General features: G+C 40.8%; 1 protein-coding gene across 1 annotated transcript; it reads left to right on the forward strand.

Annotated features, from left to right (window-relative positions):
* The first annotated feature begins 4,452 nt into the window (after nt 1-4,452).
* On the forward strand, nt 4,453-13,012 carry lrpap1 (low density lipoprotein receptor-related protein associated protein 1). Its single transcript, XM_069165862.1, has 8 exons — nt 4,453-4,733; nt 5,766-5,910; nt 7,789-7,919; nt 8,780-8,900; nt 10,757-10,912; nt 11,643-11,725; nt 12,242-12,418; nt 12,720-13,012. Exons 1-8 carry the CDS (start codon nt 4,572-4,574, stop codon nt 12,786-12,788), a joined length of 1,044 nt encoding a protein of 347 aa, XP_069021963.1. The 5' UTR covers nt 4,453-4,571; the 3' UTR covers nt 12,789-13,012.
* The last annotated feature ends 411 nt before the right edge of the window (nt 13,013-13,423 follow it).

Consider the following 13,423-nt stretch of genomic DNA (forward strand, 5'->3'; position numbering starts at 1 on the left):
CAGAAGAAATTCCCCCGTATCCCATCAGTATGTCTGCAAAAATATACACATTAAAGCAACGCTAATATCAGTAAAGATATGGACTTGCAAAATGTTTCCACTGAGACTGGGTGTAGACTGGTTTATAGATGAGGTTATTACAGGCATAAAGGGTGGATTTATATTCACTCGTGTAATTTTTTTTTTTTGGACAAAAAGTGCATGACAAAGTGAAATAATTGTTATTGATTTCGCTTTCTTTTTTTCATATTCAGGCCATTTCAGCTAAATGCATCAGCAAAAGATTTTAGTTGTACATCCAAACAAAAAAAACAAGATAATTTCTAAAGAATAGAAATGGTTTCTTGTCTTTTATGCATCTTTTCATCTGGATATAAATCAAAGATATAGATTTTCTTAAAGTGGTCGTTATCAATGTCTCTAGATAACACGTGACAACTTGTAACTGAAATCTCTCATAGTTCATAGTGACAAATCCAAACAGAAGGATCATACAGATCTACATTTCCTCAGAGCTGCAGAGCAGATCTACAGGCTGCTGTTCTTCAACACAAAACACAAACTAGGAGAATAATCATGTTACTGTGTATCTGGCTTTTTGCCAACTCATTTTCTTTATTAACTCATTTTTCAGACATTTTGAACGACATGACTTTTTTATGATATTTCAGACGACATGCTAGTTTGACTTTTTTATGATATTTCAGACGACATGCTAGTTTGACTTTTTTATGATATTTTGGACGACATACTATTGTCGTCCAAGGAGGTGTTCTCTCAACTGCTTCATAGATATCTGTTATAATTATGGTCTACAGGGAAAATTGATTTTAGGCTGCACAAGGGGATTTTATTGTTGTTGTTGTTGTTTGAGTACTGCGATTAGCCACTGGATCAAATTGGCAGCAGAGGTGAGTGGAGGCACCGTATCAAGCTAAACTAATATGCTGTGTGAAAATGTTCCCTCACTTTTTCCTTTCCTCCTTTAAGAATAACTGCAGCCTTCTTTCAAGCTGCTGTATGTAGTTGGAAGTGAACTTTTGATTGCTGGTGTGAGTGAATTTAGTGATTTCCTTCCGCTTCGGTGAAGCCGGCTGTATGGCAGAAGGGCACGTTACTGGCAGCACTGCACACATGATATTAGATATGCTATCAGTGACACACCAGCCATATCCATTTCCTATTAAAAATGTATTGCTTCCCCGTCCCAGTAAGTTTTAAAATAGAAATCCTACAGCTGACAGACTGCCAGAGAGTCTGGGTCACCAACTCTAAAGGGCAGAATTACTTCCAGTGGTTGTTTAAAATAATTATTCAATGGAGTAGATGTAACACCTCATAATTTATTCATCATTTATAATGAATTCCTGATTGTGTTCAAAATTTGATGAACTCCACAGATAAACAGTCTATAATCAAATGTAGAACCGTTCTAAAGCATTTCATATGCTGTATTTCATTTCAGGTCATAATATACAGCATAACTTTCCTTCACAAAGTCTATTTTCAGCTCTTCAAAGATAATTTCATGTCAGATCATATTTACCATAAATCACCTCAGCTATGTGGGTTATTTTACATGCTCGTTTTACAAATTACACTTTTTGAAGTTCTGTTTCTTTTGTTTTTAACGTCACCTACAACTGGATTCTGAACCAAAACGAAGCCAAACAACACAGTATTAATACCCCGATGTGGAAAGAAGTGTTATGCGAGAGGGCTCATTTGGTTTGAACTGGGTAACAATTTAACATGGAAAATGTAATGAAAGATCAAGCAGGGGAAATCAACTCTCCTCTTTCCCTTCATCAGCAAACATACATACATACATGATATATCTGCAGTCATTAAAAATGCATTACGTTTAAAAAGAAAACGTTTTTTTCTCTCCCACCGAAGCAACTTCAAAATCCGAGCCGAGACACTAATGCCATGTCTGGTCCTGCTGTTCCCTGCAGTTAAATTAGCACAAGTAATAAGATAATCGAAGCCTGTTTATTGCAATTACTTGGTCTTAATGACTGTGTTTGTTCATGGTCAGTAATTGAATGCATCCTTTATTTCATCAGGACTTTCCCTCACACCCACAGGACAAAAAGATCTGTGGATCAAACACCTGCTTGTCAGCTTTTTTTTTTTTAATTATTATTATTATCTTGTTTTGTATTCCTGTCTTCATTTTTCTCTTTCCGCCTAACGAAAGCCAAAGGGAGAGAAAATGATGCCGTCATCAAACATGCTTTATGCAACCGTCGTGGCGCTGAGGACCGCTCGCTGTGCCACAGCTTTCCACCGGGCTAATATCTCTGTCTGCTTCTTGACTCGCCGCTCCAGAGACTCTTTCCGGCAGCCACCATATTTCTGAAGGCTTCACACACCGAATCAGAACCAAACCCACCTCCGGTACTCTCTCTCTCTTCTATCCCTTTGGATATATGACATCACATTTGAATTTCACAGATTTTCAATAACTCAACTTTAACGAGACTACGGAGGAGCACATTTCTGCCAAGCAGAGTAGACACAAATTATTACACTTGCCAAAGTGTAAACTTAATTTGTTGACGTAGAATTTTTAAAGACGGTTATTTATTTGAGTTGAATATTCATTGGGCACAATGATAGAAAATCGGAAGAAAAAGAAAAGTAATAATGAATGTGAGCCAACGTTGCCCATCATCATCATCATCATCATGTCACATAACAAAGGTTGATAAAGATATTAGTGGCTGGAAAAGATCAAGATAGTTTACACTGTACAAGGTCCTGCATTCATGCAAATGTGGGATTTGAGTGCAAAGTTTATCGAAAAAGTGAGATCATAACCTCCAACTACGTGTCAACAAAGTCTTAAACTAATGAGATATAACTTTTGGTATTCATGGATCGGCCACTTGCTAATGCTCCCTCTAATTTTGTTCCTAATTTGATTCAATATCGACCTTATGGGTTCAACTAAAATGTCAAAACATGACACTCCTGGCTTTTTTTTTTGCACTTAGTCTGCTGTTTCTTCAAATTTCATTAAACCTCCATGAAAGTCTTTTTTCTCAGCTGTTTGTGTAGGTCGACGGTGACTGTTTGTTCTTAAACAAAGTATTTTAAGGGTGGAATTGTTTTTTCAAATAACAGTTTAATTTGATTTCCTCTGACCGGTAAGTACTAAAGGACTTTGGTGATAAATGGTAGATTGACTTTTTAAAATCACTGAGAGATTATGTGATTTGTTTTGCTCTTTTGTGGAGCTATTGTGTATTGCTGCACGGCGCTTACCCACAAGGCCATTATTCATTCTCTCTCGCTTTCACTTCAACTCAGTTCAGTTTCAGCCAAATCAGATTTATTGACATTAAAGTTCTAAAGCAATTTTATCAAGTCGAGTGGGCACAAAATAATGTCCCTCCATCTGTTTCCCTGTTGGTTCTCCAAGTTTAATACAGTTTAAATGACTTCAGTTCAGTTATTCTGGTGCATTGGAATGAATGGTTTGTTAAAAAAAAAAAAAATGTCAAGGCTCGGTGTGTGTGTGTGTGTGTGTGTGTGTGTGTGTGTGTGTGTGTGTGTGTGTGTGTGTGTGTGTGTGTGTGTGTGTGTGTGTTGCGTTATCTAATTCACACTTGCCTAGGTTTGTGTTGTACTTGCATTTCTTCGTTGTGACTCCTTTAAACTCTTGAGGACTTTCTATGTGTCGAAGATGGTGCGATGTTTAAACATCCAGTTCTATGACAATCTTTGATATTCATTAAAAACACATAAATACACAGCATAAAAATTCTCCGTGACCTTTGTTCGAAATGAATCACGTGTTACATATGAGCTAGTTGCGTTTTCATTGATAATAAAACAATGAAGTCAAAAGACTACGATATAAATTCAATGCACTATCAGCGGTTTACTTTAATAAAACAATATTTGTGTGTCAAAAATATGTCAAAAATCACAATGAAAACATTTAAAACTTATTCCAGAGGATATAGCTCAACATTTAATTTTACAGGTCTGTTAAGAATAAAGCAAGTTCAGTGCAGCTTTAAGGATTTCATCTTTAAAACAAACAAAAATTAAATCAGTCTTTGAAGGAAAAATATTGTCTATTTATAATCTGAATAATCCTGAAGTCCTCGTCAGGAATACAGTAAATGTAGGAAGTGTGTTTTCCAACGTGTGTGTGAAGCGCTGTGGTTGTTTTTTAAATGCGACCCGTCACGTGAAGACAGTGAGCAGCATCCAGCGCTGTCACGCGCACTGTAAACGCGTGGAGGCTTCCTATTTGCTCGCGCGGGGTTCGGCAGCTGCGTTGCTAGGTAACTGAGCAGCGCCGCATTCCAGGCGTTGTAGTTTAAAACGGGTCGAAGCGGCTGTACTAAGAACCGGAAGCCCGAGCCGTAAAAACGACGTATCCCAGAATGCACTTCTTCAGGAAGTACTGCCACCCCTCCTTCCCCCCCCCCCCCGCCCCTTTGGAGCACATGACTTGCAACAACAACAGACCGTTTGTACAAATTTGTTTTTTTTCGTTGGGCTAACCATTGTTTTGTTTTCGCCGTTTGTTGCCTGTAGTTCACTTTGAAATGAGGCTGCAGTGTTTCGTCGCGGTTCTGTGTCTCGGCGCGGGCGTAATGGCCGGGAAATACTCCCGGGACGTGAATGAGCAGAAGCCGGGCGGCGGTGACGGACAGACGGTGGAGTTCAGGGTCGCGAAGCTGAACCAGGTCTGGGAGAAAGCTCAAAGGGTTCGTATCCGAGAAGCATTTACAGACATACGGAACCTCACCAACTGTGACTTCATAAGATAATCGACAGAAAATGAGTCGAGTCATTTTTTTATTTAATTTTGTTTTTTTAATGAAAAACAAATCTTAAATGTGAATATTTCCAGGTTCCTTTTAGTCTTCCGTGATAATAAATGGAACATCTTTGTGTTGTGATGAACCACGTGGCCTGATGGGAAACACTGGTCAACATTTCTAACACAATTCTTTTCAAGATCAAACAACTTGATCAATTAATCAAGAAGATTAATAATGAAGTAAACAGGAGACATCGTTTGATCAACAGACAGAACAAAATAACTCGTTTTGAGCATTTCTCTGGTAGGAACATGTAAAAGCTCCACTAATAAGGCAGGATGATGACTGACATGTTGAACATTTTGAAAATTAAAACTTCCCCAGTGTGAGCTTTTATTTTTTTTATTTTTTTTTAGGTTAAAATGGTCCAGTTTCATAATCCAGTATTTCATTCAGATTATTAGTCAAATATGGGTTATAATCAGACTTCAAAGTTAAACCTACATTTAGCAGTTTTATATATATATATATATATATATATATATATATATATATATATATATATATATAAAACACATTTAGCATTTTTATATATATATATTTATATATATATATTTAGCATTTAGCAGTTTTATATATATATATATGTATATATATATGTATATATATATATATAAAACTGCTAAATGTAGGTTCAACTTTGAAGTCTGATTGAAGTAGTAAAAAAATAATAATAATAATTTTTAAAAAAATATATATATGTATATATATATATATATATATATATATTTTTTTTTTTTTTTAATTATTATTATTATTTTTTTTTTACTACTTTATAACAATTAAGCTGCAGCTGTCATGCAGGGTATCTGCTGCATCCTATCTGTCCGTCCGTCCGTCTGTCTTCACTGCAAACCCTCTCCATCCTTCTGTCTAAACAAGCCCTGAACTGGCGGCTCCTTTCGGTTTTGACAGACGCAGTTGTCTCCGGTGCGGCAGGCTGAGCTGCACAGTGACCTGAAGATCCAGGAGAAAGACGAGCTGCAGTGGAAGAAGATGAAGGTGGAGGGTCTGGATGAAAACGGGGAGAAAGAGGCCCAACTGCGACGCAACTTCAACGGTGAGACCGATGCAGGAGATCAAACCGTGTCCTCGCTCTGTCCTCAGCCACTCTGCCATAAATATTCAGTCCATGACCTTAGTAGTGCCACGCTGTGCTGGAATTTATTGGATTTCTTTGACAAGTAATTATGCTTGAAATGTCAGTTATTTTGAACACATACCTGCTGATAATCACCAAATACCAAAAACGCCATCAAACATTAAGCAGATGGTAAAACGTGAAAGTATTACAGCATTTACTTTAAAGCTATTTTGATGTACACGAAAAAAGTAAAAAGCACCGGCTCTTTACTTTTTAGCGATCAGAATCTGTGACGGCTTTCTGAACGGTTCAGAAAATTTCGATTCTGCCAAGTGTTCATTAGTTTTCTCATTCAAAGCCAGTAGTTTATAGAGACCAGTCGAAAAACAGCTTTAATTTAGTTGAGGTGTCCTTCAATGACCTTCAGAGACAGAGAGAAATTAATTATAGGGCAAGTACATGGATTTTTTTTGTTTTGTTTTTGTTTTTGTTTGTTTATGTACAAAAAATGTTATGGTAAAGGATCAGGATGACGTATTGGACATACTTGAGTCCAAACTACATATTTCTGGACATGGAGACAGTTTACAAGAAATTCTAAAATATGTTTTAAGTTTTGTAAACCAGCTGGTAAACAAAATAGTATCTAGCAAGTCTATGCGTTGTATCCACATGTTTAGAGGACAGGACAGGACAGGCATGGCATGGCATGGCATGTGTTGATGAAACCCTGTGTGAGTGCATGAAGGTGTCTCCACCTCAGCACCAGCTGGCAGCGAGCCAGCAGCGAGCCAGCTTCCACTCTGCAGCCGGTGGACACTTCCCTCCATGTGGCATCTCAGTCCACCTGCTCCGACCTCTTCCTCCTCCTCCTCCTCCTCCTCCTTGCTCCTCGCTCCTCTGTGGTGGAGTTGATCTTGCCAACAGTCAAATTCTCACAATTTGTTTTCTGCAAATCGGTTGATCATTGAGTGTAAAAGCTTGTTTTACTGTTTCTATTGGATCACGTGGGTGAAGAGCCTTCACTTGAAACATAAAATGTAAACTAAAGTCCAGAAGTACTACAGAGATCAAGCTGCACCCTGTTTATGAGGATTTTAAACTCACCCTCTTTATGAGGACAGACTTCTAATGAAGAGTCAGTGGTTAATATGTGACTCTGATGGGTTTCAAACAGTGCTGTGATGGTGCTGAATCAGCTGCCGCAGTAACGCTTTACTGGAGCAGAATAATGAGGGCAGAGCTTCGTCAGAGCAAAGTCCCTTCTGTCCAATATTTAACCAGTTTGCTGCAGAAAAAAATTAAAATAAACTAATTGTGGCGACACAATTAGTTAAATGTCCTGTGAAACATGAATTTGTGCCCTTAGATGCATTTAGATTAGATTTTATTTCTTCTTATGTTCACCTTGTATTTGCAGACGTCCTGCTGAGTTTTGGATTGAATGAAGTGTTCTGTGCGGCTTCTCCTTCGTTTCTATTGAATGTCAACGAGCAGCGTGACGAACGTCCTCGCTCCTGTGCTCAATGCGAAGGCAGCTGACGAAGACTCCTCTCTCCTGTAGGAAGTTGATCTGAACTTTAATTGTTGATTCCTGCGGGTGTTCTTGAGAGCACTTGGACTCTCTGGACTCTTCAAATGTCGGCGTCTCCATGGTAGAGACGGTGGTTGTGCATTATGAAACAAAAACCACGTTATGGCTCCAACGGTGACTTTGAATGAGTTACTGTCGAGGGCTTCAAATGATGAACATCCTTCACGTTTACTTGTTTATCAGCTTCCTGCCGTTTTGTTGTTTCCCCGAGAGACCACAGAGTTTTGATGAAAGTCTTAACGGGTCGTTTCACTCGGCAGTCATCCTGGCCAAGTACGGGATGGACGGGAAGAGGGACACAAGGCCGCTGGAGAGCAACTTCCTGAAAGACCACGACGCCAAAGAGGGAGACGTCTTCGACGATCCGCGACTGGACAAACTCTGGAACAAGGTTTGTGTTTCTTCTGGGTACGATTGCCTTCATTTTTACGCTCTCGTTCTTTGTAGTGACATTGTGGGATTCCTGTTGCTCCCCTGTCGCTGCCATTTTTATTAAAAACCCACCACAGCCATGAGGACACCACAGTTCAGCTACTACAGACACGTCACTCAGCTTTAAATACAAAAGATCCGGAGCAGCGAACATTTTACGAGGTTACGAGCGTTTGAAGTAACAGTTACGAGCTTGTCACGCAGCAGCCTCGGCAGTCTTTGATTGCACCTCTTACATCTGAAACAGTAATTGCACGGTTGTGTGTGAAAGAAAGATTTTCTAAAAGCTCGTGCTGCACATGATGTATGTTTCTGCAGCACACAAAGCACGCCGGTGGAGAAGCTCTACTCTCGGGTTATATTACAGCAATTAAGTCTAAAGTCATTTAATGACCAGTTTTTCATGACTTTGCACAATGGCAGCTTTTTGTAAGCACAAATTATAGCGATTGTGTTTGAGAAAAGACAAAGCAATTAAAATCTCGCCAATAATTCCATGTTTTTATCTCATGCAGTGGAGTTTAGGTGTTGCAGCGCAATTCACATAAATGAAATCATTAAAATCTCTCCGCTTAATTGCAGCTGCAAACAATAAAACTTTAAACTTTAGATAAGTAAAAGTATGCCATGTATTCATTACATATTCAGTGTAAAGATAGTGTTATAACAGTCCAGTTAGTTGATCGATTGTGTGTTTTATAGGCGTTTCTGTGCCTGATACTTTCTCAAACATGTAATCGGGCAGCTGCACTGTTTTAAGTATTGATTGCTTGTGGATTACTTTGACCAATCACCTTCATGCGGCTCCTCCGCCGGCAGGCCAAGAACTCCGGAAAGTTCTCCAATGAGGAGCTGCTGAGCCTGAAGAGGGAGTTCCAGCACCACAAGGACAAGACCCACGAGTACGACATCCTCATGGACACCGTCAGCAGGACCGAGGGTGAGTCGTGGGAATCACCGCCTTCACGTGTCGCACCACCTCGGAAAAAACGGGTAGCCCCGACAATGAATGAGGAGGTAGTGAAATAACTCTGAAAACAGCCCAGGGTTCAAAGCCCCACGTAAAATATGTACAAACAAACTATTTCTCTAATAAATAAGATCTGTTTTGTATTTTCTAGGTGCAAAATAATGCACTAAAAAAATCTCCCCCTCGGTCGTCCTCATCTGGCTGCTGCGTGTGCTGTTTGTAGGTGTGCACATGTTATAGGTATATACAGGTGTGCAGTGCTGGCTGTCTGCCTGCCTGCCTGCCTGCCTGCCTGTCTGTCTGTCTGTCTGTCTGTCTGTCTGTCTGTCTGTCTGTCTGTTCGGCCGAGCGGTCGTGTCACGTAGGTGGCGGATATCAGGCCGTGCATGTTGCCCCTCCACCGCCTCTCCGCTCCATCACCGCTCATCACGTCACATCCAGCTGGGAGTTTTAAGCGGAGCTGACAGGCCTCGCTGTTCTTCAGAGACACGAGGAGGACCTGAACGTCTCTGTCAGATGTGACTGACGCTTTGCAGCTGTTTTATGTCAGAACTTTTCATTTCTTCTCAAACAAAGCCGGCGGTATTTTTCTGCTTGTCTGATGCTCTTAAACGTTGAGCCAATCACATGTTGCCTCGAGGGGAGTCTCCTCCACCTCCACCTCCTCCATCCGCTGCCCGTCTGGATTCCCCAGTTTTTTTTGTTTTTTTTTTCGTTTGTCTTCTGATCCAAATGTCAGCTGTTATCATTCAGTCTGTGCCCTGCTGTCTGTCTATGTCGGTTTTACCTTTTTCTGAGGTGAGACGGGCAGAAATCTCATAACCTCACGGAGGTATTAACTCATATATTGATATTAGACAGAGTATTAGGGGCACATTAAGGAGGGAAAAGAAGAGGACTAAACCTGACATTTCAAGATTAATGTTGACCTTTTGATATATTCCTTAAAGAATAAATCAAACAACTATATTCTCCAAAGTCTGGTGCAGATGAACTGGAAAAAATTGTACTTCAAAATAGTTTTTTAGTAAGAAAGTAAAACGATTTATTTTTTAGCGCATTAACACAGTGGGGTAATAAAGATTTGGCCTTTGAAGAAATCAGTCAATCAAACTTTGTTTATATAGAACTTTTCATACAGTTTTTGTGCACTTCTAATTTAAGAACAATTAAAAAAAACAAAATTACAGTAAGATTAGTAAAATAGAGTGAAATAAGAAATAGGTTAAGAAAAGTAAACAATAACAAAAATGAAGACAATGAAATGTAAAGATATGAAAGCGGTAATAATAAACAGTTTCAGAGAAATAGGAGCTAGAATAAAAGATGAGTTAGAATAGATAAGAGCAATATGAGTTTGTAAAGGAATTTAAAGAAAAAATAATGACAAGAAAATAGTGCCATAAAATTCCATCTTAAAATATCAAGTTTATTCTTGACATTTCCACTTTACTCTCAAAATTCAAAATGAAAACACCTATTTTTTTCCTTTATGTGGGCCGACTACCCTACTGTACTTGTCGGCTACTCGGGGTTCTTGTAGAGAAATAAATCTGATATATGGAGGTTAAAGCAGCCATATAACATTTTTACAGGTTATTTTATAGCTCCAATGGAACTCTCCTTATTAAATGCTGCTTTTTCTATCCATGGCTCCCTCTGTCATCTCTTCCTCATTTCCTCCCCTTATCTCCTCTGCCCTTCACCCCCACCCCCAGCCCCCCCTTCGCCCCGACCGACCCGGCCATCCAACCATGTCGGCGTTAAACTCCCACCTTGCCTCAATCACCTCACCTCTCCATCTTTTCCCCCCTTCGTCTCAACAGAAATCCACAAGAACGTGATCTCCCCCCTGGAGGGCGACGCCAAAGAACACGTTCTGCAGCAGAAGCACACGGACCTGAAGCTGAAGATGAGAGACCTGAACCAGGGCTTCGAACGCCTCCGGAAGCTCAGCCACGAGGGCTTCACCGAGGACAGCGGTGAGGGCGAGAAAACACACACACACACACACACACACATACACACACACACACACACACACACAGCTTGTCTCTTTTTGCATCTCAAGTCCCGCTCTCCATTTATCTCATCAGCTAAATTACTGGGATCATCAGTCATAATAAGACATAAACCAGCTCCGTCCTCGTGCTGTTTAGCAGAGAAAACATCCGTTAGACTCGTGATATGGTTGTTGTTGTTTTTTGTAGTCTTTCATCGCTGCGCTCCTCGCCGACGTCACCGTGCTGCAGAGTTCGTGCAGGTTTCACTGAGAGTCTGTCGGGGAGTTGAGATGATGGCGAGCTCCCTTCTGCTGACTCATAATCCCTCCGTTACGTCTTCTCTCCTCTTTCCCCTCCAGGTTGTTCCTCTCTCAACTGCTTGTTCACTTCCTGCCTCAAAACAATCTTTTTTTTTTTTTTTTTTTTTCCCATCTGGTTTTGTTACACAAGCAGTTTCTTGTAAGACTTCAGGAGGGAAGAGAAATATCTGACAGCACCTCAAAGCTGAAGTTTGAACACACGCAGCTTTCCTCTTTCATATGTTGTGTTTCTATTCAAACTGATGGAGCAACCGAGGGGGTGTCTGGTGGTTCTGATTGTATCGTATGAAGTATCTGCAGCCTCCCTCTTGAGTATCGTTGCGGCTCCGAACTGTCTCCTCGGATTATTTATCTCCTCATCTTCCCCTCCGTCTGTTCTTGCTCTGCAGAGTTTCGGGAGCCTCGTGTGATTGAATTGTGGGAGGCCGCCAAGAGAACCAACCTCAGCAACGACGAGCTGGACTCTCTCAAGGTAGCGCTTACGTCTCTGGGGACAAGGTTGTTTTTTGTCACTTCTGCTTTCACCAGTCGGTTCGTAGAAAACAGTTTTTCTTCTATCGGAGTATAACTCGTAAAAACTTTTGAATTAAGTGCTCTTTCAGTAACTGCAGTTTTCACCGTAGCGAAGCACTAATTGTGTATGGTGAGCCACCAAACAGAGCGCAACTTATTATAATCACATTTAATGCATTATGTATTTAAAGTTCACAAGTGGTCCGCTCCTCTGTGCCTCTTTGAGCTCCTTTCACCCTCTGTTACGTGAGCAGAGAAATGCAGCGAGCGTCTGAGTTTCAGCGTTTTAAAAGCTATCTGGCTCCGAGATCAGATGTATCACAGGATAAATATTCAGTTCTCTCTGACATTTCCTGCGCGAGTCACCTCTCAGGGTGCGAATCAGCTCGGCGGCGCAGCTGTGCGTGTCACGGAGGGCGAGCTGAACTTACACAACTCTCATGCTCGACGCCCTCTTTTTTCCTCGTCGGCGTAGGAGGAGCTGCGTCACTTCGAGACCAAGGTGGAGAAGCACAGCCATTACCAGGAGCAGCTGGAGCTGTCCCACCAGAAGCTGAGACACGTGGAGACTTTAGGGGACGAAGAGCACATCAAGAGGAACCAGGAGAAGTACAACACACTCGCCGAGAAGACCAGGGAGATGGGCTACAAGGTGAGTCCCAGCGAAGAGGCTCCTTACTGAGTCAATGGCCATTCACCTGCAGCGGAAATTCATATAATGATGAATATAATGAGTCTCTCATTCCTGCATTTATTGTTATGAACAAATGGCTGTTGGACACAGTTCAAGAGCTCCAGAGGGAATTATTTTTAGACTCGGTTAAACCCAATTATTCATGTTGATTAATGTTTTCTCTCCTGCGATTTATTGTAACTGTACATTTGTGTCAAGAAGAGCATGTTTGATTTTACCACACAAACTAACAGGACATATTTCATTGTTTGATTTCCAGATGAAGAAACACATGCAAGATTTATCCAACAAGATCTCAAGTCGGGGACTCGAGCACAACGAGCTCTGAGAGGTTTTGGACCGCGGCCGACATGTGAGTGACGGTTGAACGAACTGAAATACTGTAGTTTCTCTACAGACACACACACACACACACACACACACACACACACAGCAGCGTGTGCTACGTCCCACCATTCCCTTTCAACTACTGTAAAAAAAACAAAAAAAGTGTTTCTAGTTTTGTTTTTAAGAGCAAAAATCGTTGGATGAATAAATTGTTTGTAAATACGATGCTTCTGACATATTCTTATAAATCAGCTGGATTTATTGTGATTAAATAACTGATCAGATTATCAGTCCAATCTAAAATAAACAGTTTACATGCCAGCGCGGTGCTCCGTGGTTACTGATCAGGCAGGTACGAGAGAAATGAAAATGTGTCTTTACTCTTTGTATTTTGTGCGGAGGTGTCTGTGGACGGAGGAGCAGCAGCCGTTGACTCACTCTCAACCAGGTGATGTCAGTTTGTCCACACCGGTCTGTCGTTAGCTGTTCAACTAATAACTGCGACATCACGTGTGCTCAAACCTGCTGTGAGGTTCCGTCGTATGAACCCGAGAACCACTGAAGGAACACAGGGACCTGAAAATGAAACTGCAATCTTTAATAGTCAGTTCAGATACACGTGCCAACAACATACAT

This window comes from Embiotoca jacksoni, unplaced genomic scaffold, assembly GCF_022577435.1.
Source record: "Embiotoca jacksoni isolate LCO1_2020_lvr unplaced genomic scaffold, fEmbJac1.0.p SCAF_36, whole genome shotgun sequence".
Classification (NCBI taxonomy): domain Eukaryota; kingdom Metazoa; phylum Chordata; class Actinopteri; family Embiotocidae; genus Embiotoca; species Embiotoca jacksoni.

Excerpts from the sequence above, each read along its gene's own strand:
- lrpap1 (XM_069165862.1), top strand. The coding sequence starts at position 4,572 with ATGAGGCTGCAGTGTTTCGTCGCGGTTCTGTGTCTCGGCGCGGGCGTA. Across the intron at positions 5,911-7,788 it reads ACTGCGACGCAACTTCAACG|TCATCCTGGCCAAGTACGGG; the intron begins GTGAGACCGATG and ends TTCACTCGGCAG. Across the intron at positions 12,419-12,719 it reads CCAGGGAGATGGGCTACAAG|ATGAAGAAACACATGCAAGA; the intron begins GTGAGTCCCAGC and ends TTTGATTTCCAG.